Source organism: Amborella trichopoda, chromosome 4 (assembly GCF_054954075.1).
Source record: "Amborella trichopoda isolate Santa Cruz 75 chromosome 4, AtrichopodaSantaCruz75HAP2 v2.0, whole genome shotgun sequence".
In the NCBI taxonomy this organism is placed as follows: Eukaryota; Viridiplantae; Streptophyta; class Magnoliopsida; order Amborellales; family Amborellaceae; genus Amborella; species Amborella trichopoda.
Window position 1 is genome coordinate 33,282,898 of NC_142339.1, and position 18,398 is coordinate 33,301,295.

Here is an 18,398-nt window from a genome sequence, read left to right on the forward strand (position 1 = left end):
TAGAAACCACACCCTTCATATATATATATATATATATATATATATGAAAAACGAGGCACTACCTTTATTTATTGAGTAATGATCCTATGAGACCTTTCCATACTCATGTGTGTAGGATTTAATGGTGATCTTTTGGGGTCCTACACACATGGGTGTGGGAGGGTTTCATAAGGTCATTTATCTTATTTGTTATATTAAAAAAAAAAGTAATGATCTTAAGATACCCTCTCATATCTATATGTGTAGGACATTAAATGATCACCATTAAATTTAGCACATATCCTTAATAAAGTTATCTTTTCGTATGGGTGGGAGGCTAGACTTTTCAATATTCTAAAAAAGACGCAATACTCTAAAAAAAATTCAATAGTCTAGTTCTAATTTATCAAACGTGGTTTTTTTCCTTATTTTTCAAGTGATATTTCCTCCTATCGTAGCTTGACTGGGAAGAAATTCTTCAATCACTAACGAAATAAATCACCCCTCGCATACTTGGGGGGCAAAAAGCCTAATTAGCGGCATGTAGTTCTTTTATATATACGGCTTTCGTGTGAAAGAGAGAGGGAAGGAGAGCAGAAGAGCGCAGAGAGGCTGAGATCGAGGAGGGCAAAACAGAAACTGAGACGAGGAAAAAGAGGGCTGGCTTTTCTCGTACGACACAGAGAGAGAAGATGTGGCATGAGGCGAGGAGATCCGAGAGAAAGGTCCACGATCTAATGGATGCTGCACGCAAGCGTGCGCAGAGGCGCGCAGTGTTCCTGGCCAAGAGGCGTGGAGATCCCCAGCAGTCCCTCCAGGTCGCAGGCTCCCGTTGTCGCATCCATCGCGACGATGCTCTCTACCAGGCTACCCAAGACCAGCAGGGCCTGTAAGTCCGCCTCCTCTCTCTAAGATCTCTCACTTGCCAATATCTCATCTTTTCTCTTTGCCTATCTGCCCTTCGTTTTTTATGGTGGAAAAAATGGGTTTTGTTGCAAAAGGGTATTTCTTGTTTAAATTGTGAATAAAAGGTCATAAATTAGGAATTTGTAGAACATGTTGTTTGTTTAGTTGTTGTTTCTTTGAGTATTTTGGAGTGGTGATGGACGGGGATGGTGCAGGCGTCTTGTCTGGGGTGTTGCTATCATTGATAGCATTTTGTCATTCATATTTTATTTCCCTCAGTTTCCAACTACTGTATTTACTAGTTTTTCTCCTAGGTTTGCTGAGGTAATTCAATAGGTTTTCTTCTAGGTTTTCTGAGGTAATTCAGGGGACAGAGGGGAGTGCAATATTTTCCTTTAAAATTTAGGAAAGCCATCTTTAATTCTTTAGGAAAGCCAGAGAGAGGGAGGCCGAGAGCGAGGGGGGGGGGGGGGGGGGGGGGTGTGTGTGTCAAATCATCAAAGTTGAGTTTATTAAGGATATTTAGATGATTTTGGATGAGCTTGGCATTGGCCTTGTTAGCATTTGGGTTGTAAATTTTTTTGAACATAATAGTTCTAGATGTATTATTTTGAACCTTTTAACTTTGTATAAAAGTAAGACAGTTATTGCAGTATACAAGAGAGTTATTGCAGTATACAAAAAATGCTGCCCCTGAGGGGCAGGTCATGGCCAGCAGCGAGCTGGATCCAATTATGCTTCCATGAGACTCGAATATGCCTGCAAATGTCGAAAATCTAGTAAAAAATTACAAATCCAGTGGAAACTTACAGTGAGTCTCCAAGGCGGACTATTCAGTCGAATAAAAATTTAAAAAGGAAAATCAAGCGGGATCCAGTCCCAAGACATTCAACTATGGCTTGGCCCGTGCCTCATGAAATTGAATTGAGTTGGGCTTGGGCACGTGCCTCAAAGATATCAATCAACTGGCCTTGCTCAAATGCTTATGGTGCCTGGTCCAGGCTGACCCTGAACGGTCTTGAACCCAACCCCAGCCAGGGATAGGTTTTCATTGTTTTTTTGTTTTTCCAATTTCTTGACTTTCTTTTCTTTCCCATGGTGTTTTGGTTTCCCTTATTGGGGTTTGGTATGGGTGGGATGCTCCTATAGTTGGACGTTTTAATCGTAGTGTAAACAAAGGAAGATCGATGTTGCATTCTCTTCTATTGTGTACATGTTACTTCGCTTTTGGGGCTACGACTATGGTATTTTGACCAGGCAAATAAACATATCGTATCATTTGCTAGTCAATATTGAAATAAAATGATTCCTTGAACTTGGTTTACATGGCAAATATGAGCTTTGCTTGTGCCTAAACTTTTTAATCAGCACAGAACCAATACAAGCTGATAGAAAATAAAAAGAAGGGTCAGCTATCCAGGGAAAAAAAGGGAAGAAATTGGAGATGCCCAGATGTAGATACACATATGACATGGATGTGGAAATCTGGGGAATCAGACTTATCATTTCTTGAAATCTCGGACACAGATATGGATTCGGATACAAGTATCCTATCTAACACTCCAATAAAGTTTACTATACCTTGTAAAGCATATACATTCATCTAATCCTACATAATACTCTTAACATACTGCGTAATATCATCTCTCTCTCTCTCTCTATCTGTGTGTAGTGTGTGTATGTGTGCGCGACGCTCGTGCATGTACGTGTGTATGGATGGCGCCGGTGCGTGTGTGCATGTGTGTGTGTGTATATGTGTATGTGTATGTGTGTGTGTAGTTAGCATAACCATAATATTATCCAGTATCAATATTGATGTTGACATGATAGGATGCTGGTATGTGAAGCGTAGACAAGTATTGGTGCTTTGCATATCATTTGCAAGAGCTGGACTTTCGTGGGGCAGGTTGAGAAGATATTGTGTGCTGAAGTTTATAATGCATATATAACCTGAATTTTCTATCTTTTCCTTATTGATAGTTCTGTTGTCTTTGCATTCAAACTTCTGCCTTTCTTCCCTGATTCTATATGCATTCCACTGACTATAAGTAAATTTTTACTCTACAGAATTCCATGGAATGGGCAAGAAAATGTGTTAATTGACAGGTAAATCTCTGCTGCATTTCATTCTTCACAAAGCTCAGCCTCTGGATTCTGGTGATATCTTATTCCGTTTCTGCTTGCATCACAGATTTGATGGACGTGCACTTCTTGATTTTATTCGAGAACCTGATTCAAGAGGGTTCCGAGTCCAAGAAAAGACAGAGGAAGAAGAAGAACTGGAAGAGTTTGTTAATTTTGAGCGTTACCGGGATTTAATTAAGCATCGCCGGAAAGGATGTCGGTACTTTTTGATTTTTATCCTATATTCTCTTCTTTATAACATGTTTCTTTTCTGTGTTACATATAATGAAGACACTAAGAGCTTTGTGTTTCCAATATATCCAATTGCTGCACTGAGGACTACTTTTAATTGATCGTTTTCTGACAGTTACTGATGAGGAGGGTTTGCAACATGTTGATCATGAGCTGGAAGCAAGGCTCTCTGCACCTTTTGCATTTGACAGGTTGGATGTGCACCTGTATGGCTATATTGTTCTTTTGAGGCATTTTGAATTTAATAGGTCATGCTCACATTTTTTTTTTTGTGTGGATAGGTCGTACTTTTTTTAAAATTTTTTTGGTTAGGTTATGTACACGTTTTGGTTTTTGGGGTAAAGCTTAGTAGGATTGCGTGTGGGTAGTACTTATTTGTGGTTCATGATACATGGATTTTGGTTTGATACCTTGAAGATTTTGGCAAGCCCTAATTGCTTCGTTATTTCTTTGTCCACACTTATGAGAGGCATGTGGTAAGATGCACATCATAAATGTCTAAGGTTTGAATTATTTCTTTACATACAGAAAGCTCGATTTGAAAGGAGTGATGACTGCATACATTCTACTATAGCTTTGGTTGGGTGGCTCACAAGTCAGTTGTCTACTTGTGTGACCACAGTGAAAACCATATGATTTTCATTGCACATTGGGGTTCATGTCGTTTGAAGGAGGCTTGTAGATTTTATCAAGTTATCATTTGTGGGTCATTCTAGTAATATACATCGCTTGGATTTATTTATATTGCTTTAGTCAGAACAATATCTTATGTAGAACTTAAGTGGGTTGCGTTGTAAGTGTATTTGCAGAAGAAAGATCAATGTGCATCAATGAATATAATAGTGTGACTTGCTGTTTGGAGGACTCTTGCCTCACCTAAATTTGGTTGACTGGTGATGTAGGGTTAAAGATGTAGATTAGGTGTACTTTTTGCATAATGTGAAGCGATTAATTTATATTGCTTCAGTCTGGACAATACCTTATGTAGAACTTAAGTGGGTAGCGTTGTAAATGCATTTGTAGGAGAAAGATCAATGTGCAGCAACAAACATAATAGTGTGACTTGCTGTTTGGAGGACTCTTCCCTCCCCGAAGTTTGGTTGACTGGTGATGTAGGGTTAAAGCTAAAGATTAGGTGTACTTTTTGCATTCAATGATATAACTGTCGAGATGTTTAGGTTAGGAGCTTCCTACAATTGCATGCCAAGTAAGACGTCATGCTACTGCACCTTAGGAGATAAAATTGTTATCTATCTTCCACATTGCAATATCTTGACTTTGAACCTCTCTTCATGTTAGACCAACTTATTTTTGCAATCTGTACAATTATTGGCTGGGGGGTCCCCATTAACTGCCATCATACTGGTTTCCCCTTCCAAAGGATATCTACATACACATGCACGACAGTAGTATATGCAGGAAAAAGCTACCATTAGGTTGTAATCTAAAATTAATAGCAACTTCAGTTATGCTTCCAGCCCTTCCATCATGATCGGGTGGTTGAGAGTGCATGTTACTATTTGTTTTTATTTTATTTTATTTATTTTTTATTTTTTACGAATCAGGTTGAGTTGAAATTTTGTGTGTATCATTGTCAGGAACCAAAATAGTCTGACAACGTCCTAGGGGTACTTTGGTTATTTATTTTGTTAGGATGTTCTTTTATATATTTTTATTGGTGCACTGAAATGAACTGCCCATGTCCTCAATTTCAGCTCAATCTGATTTGTCAAAAAATAAAAACTAAAGTTCAAACAGTAGTTTGCACTCTCAAGCTTTGATCGAGATCGTACTACTGGGATCATAACCACAGTCACTATTCATTTTAGGTAACAAGCTAATTGTAGCTTTTTCCACACATACACACACACACATATAAATACATATATCAACCTACCATCTAGTGGCAAGCTAACTTCTACAATAATTTCAGTTAGGCTTCCCACCATTGGATCTCGATCAGACGGATGGGTAGTGCATAACACCTTTTTAATTTTTATTACTTCTTTTTTAAATTGTGTTGACGTGAAGTTTAGGGCATTTACAGTTATCATGAGGCCCCACCCATTGAAAATGAAAAAATAATTCCAATAAAATAAAATGACCAAAATACCTTTCAACTTGCAATGGTTTTTTTGGTCATTGTATTGTATCAGGATTATTATTTTATTTGTTGTTGTATTTTAATTGGAATTATTTTTTTTTTGTTTTTAACATATGCACCCCATTGAGAAATATACACGGCCCAAATAAATTCAAACACGAAAAACACTCTTAAGCCTTTTGATCAAGATCCAACACCTTTGAGGCTCATGGAAGTTGCTATTCATTGTTGTCCACCTTCACATTGCCCTCCTCCGTGCCCAAGCTTTCCTTCCTACATCTAGGGTCTACACAGATAATTCACCCATCTGTCTTCCCATAAGAGCATTCTCCCAATATGACTTGCATTAAGCTATCCCATACTAGACCTATGTTGCTTGGACAATGGGAAGAACAGGATTCAGCAACTAGTGTTACATGGACAATGGGACACGTTTTTGTCTGACACCTGTCACCTTTCTGCAGGGTCACTCAAGCCTAGAAACTCAATACACGGGTGACACGTTTGTACAAGTTTTTAATATAAAATATCATATATGCAAAATATAAAGGTTTAAAAACACAAAAAGCATTGTAATAAAAAAATCACATTATGAAGTCGTTGGCAGCTAGTCTAGTTCCTAGGCCATCTTTTACCTTTAATAAGCTTTTTTTAATATATTATGATTTTTTTTTGTCAAGAGGCTTTCTTGTACTAACATCCTAATCGTTGGGTTTGTTTCTGTTTTTTTCTCTGTTCCCCTTGCCGCTTTTTCCCTCAAGCTAGTTAAATGCCGAGTGGACTATCTGATATCTAGGGAGATGGTAACATTGTGTGCAAACCCAAAGTGATTCTATATCATTCCTATTTAGTGATTTTTATTTTTCCCTTTTTTCTATTTACCTACTTTATTGCAACAAATCAACTCCAGCCATGACCACTTCTTTCATGGGAATGTGAAATAATAACAGATACCCCTTAAAACATAATATAAATTTTGATTGCAAAGAACTGTTAGAAAATAGGGAGGAAGAAGGCTTACTTGAATTTGTAGTTATGCACACAAAAGAGCTCAATTCAACACAATTTCTTCACTCAACTTGTACAAAAACATAGTACATGTATATATAAACCACTTAGGAGCTTTCTAGACTCTTTCTACACCATTTTAGCGATGTTTTCTCTCTCATAATTCACAACCTATATGCTTGGACGAAATTACAAGATTATTCAAGAAAATTCTAGACTTCACTCATTCCCAATTCAAAATTGCATGCAGTGCATGCTTTGGACTCCTCTCTCTCAATCTTAGGACTCTGTTCTCTCAATTTTGGAATTCCTCTCTCTCAATTTTGGAATTGTGACTTTGGAACTCTACACATTCTTTTACATCATTCCAAAAATTACTCTTAACATAACTTTCCCAAAATGTACCTTATATTTAAATCTAATATCCAAAATACCCTTGAACAAGCTTATTTTTAACATCCCCCCTTGAGCTTGATTTTCCAACTTGGTTACTTCTAGCATAACTTTCAATTTTTGAAACAATTCATGCTTGAGAGGTTTTGTAAAAATGTCGGCAACTTGATCTTGCATCTTTGTATAAACAAGTTCAACCTTCTTCTCTTTCACTTGGTCTCGAATGAAATGGAACTGTGTATCAATGTGCTTGCTTCTCTCATGAAACACCGGGTTCTTTGCCAATGCAATTGCTGACTTGTTATCTACATGGATTTTGGTGGGAGTCTCTTGAGGCTTTAAAAGTTCTTTAAGAAGATTCCGTAGCCACAATGCATGACAAGTACTTGATGTGGCGGCTACATACTTGGCCTCACAAGTTGATAGTGTCACGATCAGTTGCTTCTTCGATGATCATGTAAATGCCGTACTCCCCATATAGAACACATACCCGGAAGTGCTTTTCCTATCATCCAAGTCTCCGACCCAATCACTATCAACAAAACCTACAAGATCATAAACATTAGAACATGAATAAAGTAAACCATGGTCAAATGTGCCTTTGATATACCGGAGAATCCTTTTTGCCGTTTTCAAGTGAGAGGTATTTGGAGTCTCCATATACCGGCTTACGAAATCAACTCCATAAAGAATATCCGGTCTTGTACATGTTAGGTATCAGAGGCTTCCAACTAGACATTTGAAAACTGTAGAATCAACCCTTCTCCATCACCTTCTTTTCTCAATTTGAGATCACTTTCTACTTGTGTATTTACCGGATTACAATTCTCCAATTTAAATTTATTGAGAATATCTTTTGCATAAGATTTTGTGACTCAAAAATTCCATCATCCATTTGTTTAACTTCAATGCCAAGAAAATAAGACATGAGCCCAATGTCAGTCATATCGAACTCCTTAATCATGGATTCTTTGAATTCTTTAAACATGCCCGGATTATTTCCCGTATAGATCAAGTCATCAACATATAAACAAACAAGCAAATTATCTCCATTTTCATTTTTCTTTATGTATAGGGCATGTTCATATGGGCACCTAGAAAAACCATTTTCAAAAAAATATTTATCAATTACACTATTCCATGCTTAGGTGCTTGTTTTAAACCATACAAAGCCTTTTTCTATTTATAAACTTTAGTTTTTTGCTCTTTTTTCGCATAATCAAGTGGTTGTTCAATATGCACATCTTCTTCAAGAACACCATTCAAAAATGCCGATTTCACTTCCATTTGAAATTTTTCCATTTCATTTGGGCTGCAAGAGAAATGATTAATCTAATAGCTTCCAAACGAGCAGAGGGGGCAAATACCTCATCATAGTCAATTCCAGGTCTTTGCGTTTAGCACTTAACCTTGCTTTATACCTTTCGATATCCTCATTAGCATTTCTCTTTGTCTTGTAAATCCATTGCACATCAATTGATTTGTGGCCCTTAGGATGTGTTGTAAGCTCCCATGTGTCATTCCTCTCAATTGCTTCAATCTCTTCATCCATGACCTTTTTCCACACTTTACTTTTACATGCTTCATCAAAATAAATACGATTCAAATCTGCATAAAGATAAAGCATTGTGAGATCTTCATTTTCAACATCAAGCCTACGAGTAACCGACTAAATTTCTTGAAGGCTTTTTGTTTTCATGGGCCTATGAGAAGAACTACTAGTTAACGTAGATTGGCCACTAGAAGAAGCATCACGAATAGGATTCAAAGAGCCTTCTTGATGCTCAACTTGTCCCTTTTCTTCCACTTCATCAACCTCAATAGTTTTCTTTTCTGGATTATTTTTTCCAATCCCATAATCCATTTCCATCAAAGATCACATCTCTACTCAAGAATACCATTTTAGTAATGGGATTGTACAACTTGTAACCCTTTGTATTTTCTCCATAGCCAATGAATACACACTTTTCTCCTTTGTCATCAAGCTTTGCCCTTTTCTCTTCGGGAATTTTAGCAAAAGCCACACACCCAAAGATTCTTAGATGCTCTACATTTGGCTTGTAGGAACTCCAAGCTTCTTCGGGTGTCTTATACCAAAAACCTTTTATAGGACACCTATTCAACAAATATACTGCACAAGCGACGGCCTCGGCCCAAAATTCCTTTGGCATTTTTTTTTCTTTTAACATGCATCTTGCCATATTCAAAATAGTTCTATTCTTTCTTTCCGCCACACCATTTTGTTGTGGTGTGTAGGATGTGGTCATTTGGTAGCAAATTCCATGTTCTTTACAAATTTTTTGGAAAGCATTAAAATTGTATTCTCCACCTCTATCCGATCTTATCACTTTAACTTGAAAACCACTTTGTTTCTCCGCAAAAGCTTTGAATTCCTTAAACACTTCAAAAGCTTCCAATTTTTCTTTAAGGAAATAAGCCCATGTTTTGCTACTATAATCATCAATAAAGGTTAGAATGTACCGACTTTTTCCATGTGAGATGGGCTCAAGTGGTCCACACACATCCGTATGCACGAGTTGGAGAGGCTTTTGTGCTTTCCTTGATTTTCCACTCTTGAAGCTTTCTCGATGTTGCTTCCTATAATGCACCCTTCACATACTCCATCGGGTTGCTTTATCCATGACAAACCATTCACCATTTTTGCTTTTGACAACAATTTCAAACCACCAAAATTAAGATGCCCAAAACGAAAATGCCATAACCATGAATCATCATTCAAAATAGATTTGAGGCATTTCACATTTTCACTTTTGATATTCATTGGAAACATTCTATTCTTAGTCATAATCACTTTGGCAATCAAATTGTTTCTTTGGTCCCTCATGTAAAGGCTACCATTTTTCATAAAAATATTATAGCCTTGTTATAATAATTGCCCCACACTCAAAATGTTATTTTTCATGTCCAGCTCAAAATATACATTGGAAATAAATTGATGACCACCATTCTTCATTTTTATCAAAATTTTACCTTTGCCTTTTAAGGGTCTTTTTGATAAGTCTCCAAAATGTTACATGCCCGTGACCTAAGTCAATCAATTCCACAAACAATTCCTTTCTACCACACGTGTGATTGCTTGTACCGGTGTCAAGATACCAAGTATTCATTTGATTATCTTTCTTATCATTATATGCTAATAACAAAGTTGGTTCTTCTGAATCATTTTTCTTTTCAACAAAATTAGCTTTTTCAAATACATCATTTTGGGAATGGTATCTACACTTGGAACTATAATGACCATAGTTTTTGCAATTATAACATTGAATCGTAGATTTTCCATACCTTGAATGATTGTATGGCCTTGAAAAATTACCTCTTCCTCGTCCTCTTTGAGCTTGTGGGTGGTTTTGATCTCTCACACCTCCATAATTAAAGTTGCCTCTACCACGTCCTCTCCTTCCATTGCCATGACCTCTTTGGCCTCTTCCTCCACGAGATTCTTCATTCTCTTCCTTCATTGTAAGCTTTGTTTGTAGTACATGCTCCAAAGAGTTTTGAGTCCTTTTTTGCAATCTTTGTTTATGGGCTTGCAAGGAACCTATGAGTTGATCAATAGTTATAGCCTCTAAATCTTTTGATTCTTCAATGACTACAACAATGTGCCCATACTTACGATCTAGTGATCGTAGTATTTTCTCCATTACTCTTACATCATCTATATTTTCTCCATTTCTTCTCAATTGGTTACAACAACCAAAACCCTTGAGAGGTATTCCGAAATATTTTCGGATTCATTCATTTTCAACTCCTTTGAAAGAATTTTGAAGAATCTTTCGTACCTTCTTTGAATTTTTTCGAAGAAATTTTCTCAAAAGTGCTCTTATCAATACCTTGGTAAATAAGAAAGAGAGCTTTCTTGTCCAACCCTCTCGACTCTTTTGGTACGCTTCTTTGATTTTGATCCAAAGCGGCTTTTTCTTGTGGGGTTGCCGGTTTGTAGGAGCCCTTTTCAACAGCATCCCAAGCATCTTGAGACCCCAACAAGGCCTTCATTTGAATACTCCAATGCTCATAGTTATCTTTGGTGAGAAGGGGAATTTGTGGTTGGATCAAGGGGGCCATTCTTAAGCAGTTTGGCTCTGGATACCACTTGTTAGAAAATAGGGAGGAAGAAGGCTTACTTGGTTTTGTAGTTATGCACACAAACACTCAACTTGTACAAAAACATAGTACATGTATATATAAACCACTTAGGAGCTTTCTAGACTCTTTCTACACTATTCTAGTGAGCTCTTTTGTGTGCATAACTGTGTCAGACTGTCAGTGACACAGTTACGTTATATTGAGAACCAAATCGTACAATGTTTACTTTATATTCCATTTCTTGATGAGTAGATAAAAAGTAATTATGCCTTGCGTGGATGAACCCGTAGATATTTTCCGAATTCACATGCATCTTCTACTCTAGAAAAGGAACATGAGTCTCTAAAATGTAGTCAAGGTTAGGGAAGAAGAAAAAAATCCAAAAGAATTTGTGTTGATGCATGCCTGACATGGTACGGCACCAAACAGAAGAATACATGTAACATAGTACTGGATCTTATGAAAGAAGCAGTTGTGGCATTTTACATTCCATTGTTCTGTTAATGCTCTTCTATACTTTTTTCTTGCTGCTTCTTTTGTGATTGGGCCAGTGCAATCCCTGGCCCAATCAGCAAGGGACCAAATCTATTGATTTGATCTGATGTCATTGTCTTTAGCTTGGACTACACTTGTTATCTCCTTGTAGAAGTGTCACGGGGAGTTCAACATAGCATTTTTCTTCCCTTAATCAGTTGGGTTTATGTTTGTTCTAGAGAGCTAGACATGCCCCTGGAATTGTTGATAGTGCTGGTCATGTCTATCTCCCCCGTTATGCATATTTTACAAATTAGTTAGCTATTTTGGCTGTTGCTAGCAGGTATAAGCTTTCTTTTGCTCTTTTATTGGTTTTGTTGAACAAGTGTTTGCTGGGGAGTCAACGGTGATGCTTATAGTTTTATGAACTTCTTTGTGCTATTGTTTTGCTGTTTATTGCTTATCTATAATTCTATATTACACAGCTATTTACTTGATAAATTGATACATCCATTCACTTGTGCACACAGAGGCATGTATTGCCATTTGCCGAAGTTAAAATATACAGCAGCAATCAAAGGAAAAAGAAGAAAGATAATAAGGAAAGAAAACTAGAGAGGAATAAAGAACTTCGATAGAGAGAGAGAGAGAGAGAGAGAGAGAGAGAGAGAGAGAGAGAGAGAGAGAGAGAGAGGGAGGGATGGAGGGAGAGAGATGGAGAGTCACATTGGGTCTAACATAACCCCATGCCCTTTTCTTTGATTATAAATATTATTATATTTACTACTGTACTCTTAAGTAAGAAAAAGACAAATTAGTCCTTAGGGACTTGAAAACAATAGAAAGAACCATATTACTAAGGACTTGAAAACAATAGAAAGAACCATATTTACTACTGTACAATAGTGCCTTAACTAAGAAAAAGACAAATTAGTCCTTAGGACTTGAAAACACTAGAAAGAACCATAACTTCCTTCGAAACACTCCCCCGCAATCAATCATACCCAAATTGCTTAAGATCACTTATGGTGGAGATATCCAAGGCCTTGGTAAGAATTTCTGGTTGATCTTCTGTTTTCACATGTGGAAGACAAATTTCTCTGCTAGCAACTCTTTCTTGAGTGAAATATTTCTACTCTACGTGCGTAGTTTTATCATTTTGGACTGGATTGTGAGCAATACTAAGAACTGTCTCGTTATCACAGTGCAAGACCCTTCATAGGAAAACCATGCTCTTGTTGTAGAACATTTAGCTAGAGTAATCCTCATCATGGGCCATGGATCAATACTTTGCTTCTGCACTAGACTAAGCTACGACTGACTATTTTTTACTCCTCCAATTCACAAGGTTACCCCTAACCAGTGTATAATAGCCTAATGTAGATCTTCAATAGAACCAGCCCAATCTGTGTCCATACAAGCCTCAACTCGCAAGTGCCAATGGTTACGAAACACAAGTCCTCCACCTGGTGATGATTTTAACTCTCTAATAGTTCTGTAAGCAGCTTGTAAACCCATTTCGACCCAACAAGCTTCTCTCTTTAAGAGGGTCTACTAACTTCTAAGTATCATTCTTGATTAATTCTTTCATCTCAAGTCTCTTTCCACTACTGATTAGCCAAATATTCTTCAATGTTGGAAGAATTCTTCCACTACTGATGAGCCAAAGATTCTTCAATGTTGGAAGAATTAGAAACAGAAGAAGGAATACACGAAAGCACGATAGGAAGGAGACAAGGGCTCATATGGAACAAAATTGTTAATTTGGTATACAATGCAACTTCGGCTACCTCAATAGTGGGAAGATTATAATCATCACAGTGAGATTTGGTGTAATTACTTGGTCCAAGTTATGCAATTGGCTTGAAGTCCTGTCAGCTATGGTGGTCTCCACTTCTTTATGTTTTCATCAAGTGTAGACTTTTAATTCTTTCTCTCCAATGTCATGAGAATGCTCCCCATTGTCATCTTGAGCTCCAAAATCAAGGAAAATAGTGACGTAAAATTATAGGAAGATGAGAACTTCTCTGCTACATTGTGCTTCCCTTTTAAGGGAGGTGGGAAAAGGACTAGACTCAAAACATTTGTTGTACTTTTGTGGAGATGGATAACTAAGAAAAATACATTTCACAGATTTGGAATCCTACTTTGTTGAGAAGAACGAATTTTATAGATTTTGCATATTATGGTTGACCAAGCTGTTCAACAAGATGTTGAGAACAAATAAAATGCCAAGCGGATGGAGAAAAAGTACTGTCCTACCTATTTACAAGAATAAAAGAGACATACATAATTGTACGAACTATCGAGGGATCAAATTTATGAGCTACACTATGAAGCTCTAGGAGAGAGTGATTGAGCAATGACTAAAACATGTAACTAGTGCATCAGAAAATCAGTTTGGCTTAATGCCAGGGAGGTCAACAATTGAGGCTATTTTCCTACTGAGGAACTGATTGAGACGTTTAAAGAGAAGGGAAGGGACTCTCACGTGGTCTTTATTGATTTAGATAAAGCATACGATTGGGTACCTAGAGAACTAATTTGGTAGGTGTTGTAAAAGAAAGGAGTCTCTAGATGATACATTGATGTGGTGAGAAACATGTACAAGGGAGCGCCAACTAGTGTGCTGACAACTAATGGAGAGAAGCGAGTTTTTAGTGACAATAGGCCTACATTAAGGGTCAGTGTTAAGCCCATATTTCATTGTTTTGGTTATGGACGAATTAACTAGGTATCCACAGGATGAGGTATTGTGGTGCATATTATTCGTGGTTAACATAGTTTTGATTGATGAGACTAGAGGCAACTTCAACGCAAAATTAGAACTTTGGAGGGATGATCAAAGAATTTGAAGGTTTTACCATTAGCCAGACTAAGACAAGATATATGGAATGCAAGTTTAGTAATAATAGGAGTAGAAACTAGAAAGTAGTTAAATTTGATGACCAAGGAATACCTAAAAGAAATTATTTCGATATTTGAGTCGATAATCCAGGAGAATGGAGAGATTGATAATGATATCACACATAGAATTCGAGCTGAGTGGGCGAAGAAGCGATGTGCACCCAAAGTTTTATGTGATTGCTGCATACCCATGAAACTAAAGGGGAAGTTTTATGGGACGGTTGTAAGAGTAGCCATGCTTTATGGGATAGAATGTTGGGCCATCAAGAAACAATATATCTATAGGTTGAGTCTAACTGAGATGAGAATGTTGAGATGGATGAGTGGCAAGACAAGAAAGGATATCATTCGGAATGAATATATATGAGGGAACTTAGGGGTGGCTCTAAGAGGTGCTAAGATGAGGGAAAGTGGACTTAGGTGGCTAGCCATGTGCAATGTAGACCTAATACAACACTGGTTAGGAGGTCTGAATTAATTCAAGTGGAAGGCTCTAAAAAGGCAAGGGGAATGCCCATAAGGATATGAATGGAAAAAGTGGGAGATATGGTGACTTATGGTCTGACTGAGGGCAGGCATGACCCTTGATAGAGCTGAATGGTAGAACAAGATCCATGTAGCTAATCCCAAATAGTTGGGATACGGCTCGGATGATGATCGGATCCAACTTTGTACAATACAGAACAAGAACATGAGCAAAACAAACACAATCAAAGACTTTATGAGGAAAACTAAGCAGTAGACAATCGTGATGGAGAAGTTTATGTTGACTTGTAGTTTAGAACACGAGATGACTTTTAATTGGTAAGATAAGATGCAACAAGCCCAACTTTGGGCCATAATTTGTTGGCTACATTAATATTCAAGAGAAGAGCACGACCATGTCTATTCTTGCTTTCAACCACACCATTTTGTTGTGTTGTGTATGAGCAATAATTTTGACATTCTATACAATGTTCCTCCAAATAGGATAACAACTTCCAATTGCAATATTCCTCACATTGATCAGATTGAAGTACTGTAATTTTAGTTTCAAATTGTGTGAGGATCTTGTTATTTGGTCTTCATAAGGTCGATGCAGGTACATCCAAAGTAATCAGTCACAAAAGAAATGAAACACAATAACCAAAAATAGATATAACATGAGACAAACCTGAAACATAGATTGAAATGTATAATAGTAAAAGGAAAAATATTATTATAACTAGGTAACAAGAGTTTGTAAAATGTTGTGACAGTTCACATACCTCACATTGAAACTTTGACACACTAGTCGAGATAAACAACTTTGGAAACAAAACTTTCAATGACTGAAAAGACAAATATCCAAGTCGGAGATGGCACTGCCAAATCCAATCTTTATTAACACTGGTGCTGGTTGAAGAGCTTGAGTAGTAGTTGTTGTTGAGTCTGGAATGTAGAGACTACTAGCTTCATGACATTGCCAAATCGTTTTCCTCGTATCTAGGTTCTAAAAAACACAATGGGAAGGAAAAGAAGGTTATACTACTTTTGGACTCTTGGTAATGCTACTAATAGAAGTTTATAGCAAAGTTGGGAACATGAAGAACTGATGAAAATGACATTTGAAGAGAAATATTAACAAGTCCTTTTCCAGCAATAGAGGAAAAGATCCATAAGCAATCCTAACTTTGTCTCTACTAGAATCATAGTTAAAGGGGAGTGGGGAGCAGTTTGGGGAACACCAAATCGCCATATGTTGGAAGCTCCCTGGGATTAGGATCAACGTCTGTACATTCAGCAAGGAGCTAGATCTTAGGATACCTATGAGCAAGATCTCATGTCACTCTGATAGAGGTTTTGACTTGGAGGGATTTAATCTCAACTATACATAAACAAGATCATTTTATAATATATGATAGAATTAGGATCGAGACAATGCCCGCTCGGTCCATTATCATACACCTTAGCTTACCAACGATGCCATAGTTATAATACTCTAATTCACTACAATAATACAATTTAATAATATCATAAATTGGCTTACTACGATATTAAACTATAGTTTTTGAATACCATAGTTATAGTAAACGACAATGTGGTATGCACCACAATTTAACATACTGCAAAGAAATAAATCTATAATACTAAGGAGAGGAGGAGTAGTTCAATTAATAGTATAGTTCCTCTCCTCGGAGGGATCCTACACGTATGTAGACCGACCCTCAAGGTTATCGCACCTATGACCAAAATAAATGAAATAAAAATGAAACAATGGAGGCATAACGGTCATGTGGGTTAGGCTCCTGAATCAATAACCTAAGATTGTCTAGGAGTAAGAGAGAAGCATCGATACTCAAGTGTGCGAAGGATGAAGCAAAAGGTAGTGGGATGGGCCATCTAACTGGGCAAACAACCAGTGAAGGCTCTCAATCTCCTCGTTAGGAACTGATATCATCTCCTTTGGAGCAAAACTTGTAGGTTAGAAGTACTGTGTAATTGCTGATCAGTAATAACAACAACTGCACCCTAGTGGATGAAGCGTTGTCAGCATTAACCTAATATGGGCGGTTGAATTTAGCTGGCTGACAATATCAATCCCAATAAGTTTCTTTAATATGACTATTTCTGCCACAATGTTCACATTTCAACCTACTTTTATGTCCTCAATTGGGATCCTCTTTTCTAAATTTTCGAGGTACATAGGTAATGTGGCAGGGCTAATGGTAGAATGATCAATTACTTGAGAAAATAGCATGTCATTTTTCTACTCCCCCCTCTTTGGACACAGTAATGCACCTAGTTGAGCAATGGAACAACATCCTTTCTGGGTATTTGAACCCTAGCTAACTCAAGGCCAAGTTCAATCTTGTTGAGAACTCAAAAATAAAAATTTTGTTCCACAAACTGCTTGTATTTCTGCCCATCTTCTTAATAGTGGTCTACCTCCTCCCACATGCTACGAAGGAAGGAGAAAGATGGAAAATTTCCTGCCTTAGTTGGTACACTCAAGTGGCTTTTTTGCTTTGCAAGTAAGTCTAGTATTACCCAGTCCCAAATCTCTCTCATAGTTCGAAGGAACAAGACACCCCTACCAATCATTTGTTGCACAAAGTGTAATAACCAAGACATTACAATCCGATTTTCAGTTTCCCACTTATCATGTGAAGGATTTGCTTCTTTGTGTTCAGTCTCTTGCTTTGGTACCAAGTTAAAATATATTGCAGCAATCAAAAGAATAAGAAGAAAGAGAATAAGGAAGAAGGTGATCTAGAGAGACAAATAAAGGAGAGAGAGAGAGTAACGTAATTCGTTGCCATACATAAAGTGATTTCATGCAATGGTTCTAATGGAATATACTAAAACAATCTTAAAGCCATATGTTGTGTCCATTTGTTTGACCTCAATTTTTCAAATATACAACCTTTTCATTTTAATGAACAATCACAAAAAAGCCAAATTTGAAAACAAACCTTAGAAAGTGTTTTTTTAGCACAGTTAACATACGCCGTCCATTTTGGTGAGACGTTTAGATCTATGCCTTGAAAGGAATTTTTTCCCTTTTTGAATTTTTTAGATGTCTTTATTATCATTAGATGAGCAATGTTAAAACAAAAAAATGATTTCGAGTTTGTAAAAGCTTTGGTTTTGAAATTCGTCAAATGGATGGTCTATATTTATTTTCGGATAGGAACTCATAATGACCATATCTAGGGTGCGGATTTTTTTTTTTTTTTTCTGGGGGATTGATTTTTTGAGATGAAGACAGGATGTGTGCAATATTTAGGGGTTTTCGGTCATACAAATGGCAGAAATATGGCTTTCTAGTAGTGTTGTTTCATTATATTACAATGACATGGTAATGTGAAATCACTTCCCATATATATATGTACGTGATTGTGTGTGTGCAGAATATAATTAAATTTACTAATGTCCCTTAAGCAAGGAAAATAACAAATTAGTCCTTATGGACTTAAAAACAAAAAGAACCATAAACTTTAAGCCCATTTTGTACATGACAGACTAAACAATTTTTTACCGAGTTACCATCTGTGGGTGACGTCGGACTCTTATGTAATCTTCCTCCTCTTTAATATAATGTTAACTTTCTCTCAAAAAAAAAAAAACTTTAACATTTACAACGGCCAATATATGCTCATCTTTTCAGATTCTTTACTTGATTTGA

General features: G+C 37.0%; 1 protein-coding gene across 4 annotated transcripts in view; it reads left to right on the plus strand.

The window, feature by feature from the left end:
• The first annotated feature begins 562 nt into the window (after nucleotides 1-562).
• LOC18428703 (CLK4-associating serine/arginine-rich protein) overlaps nucleotides 563-18,398 on the plus strand; it is a 28,135-nt gene continuing 10,299 nt past the window's right edge. For all 4 annotated transcript variants that reach the window (XR_016053514.1, XR_016053515.1, XM_011623024.3 and 1 more), the window contains exons 1-4: nucleotides 563-868; nucleotides 2,953-2,991; nucleotides 3,077-3,225; nucleotides 3,377-3,452. Coding sequence is in view for 2 of the 4 variants with exons in the window: in XM_011623024.3 (XP_011621326.1) it covers nucleotides 672-868; nucleotides 2,953-2,991; nucleotides 3,077-3,225; nucleotides 3,377-3,452 (461 nt within the window). In the remaining 2 variants the exon portion in view is untranslated. The remainder of the gene's footprint in view (nucleotides 869-2,952; nucleotides 2,992-3,076; nucleotides 3,226-3,376; nucleotides 3,453-18,398) is intronic.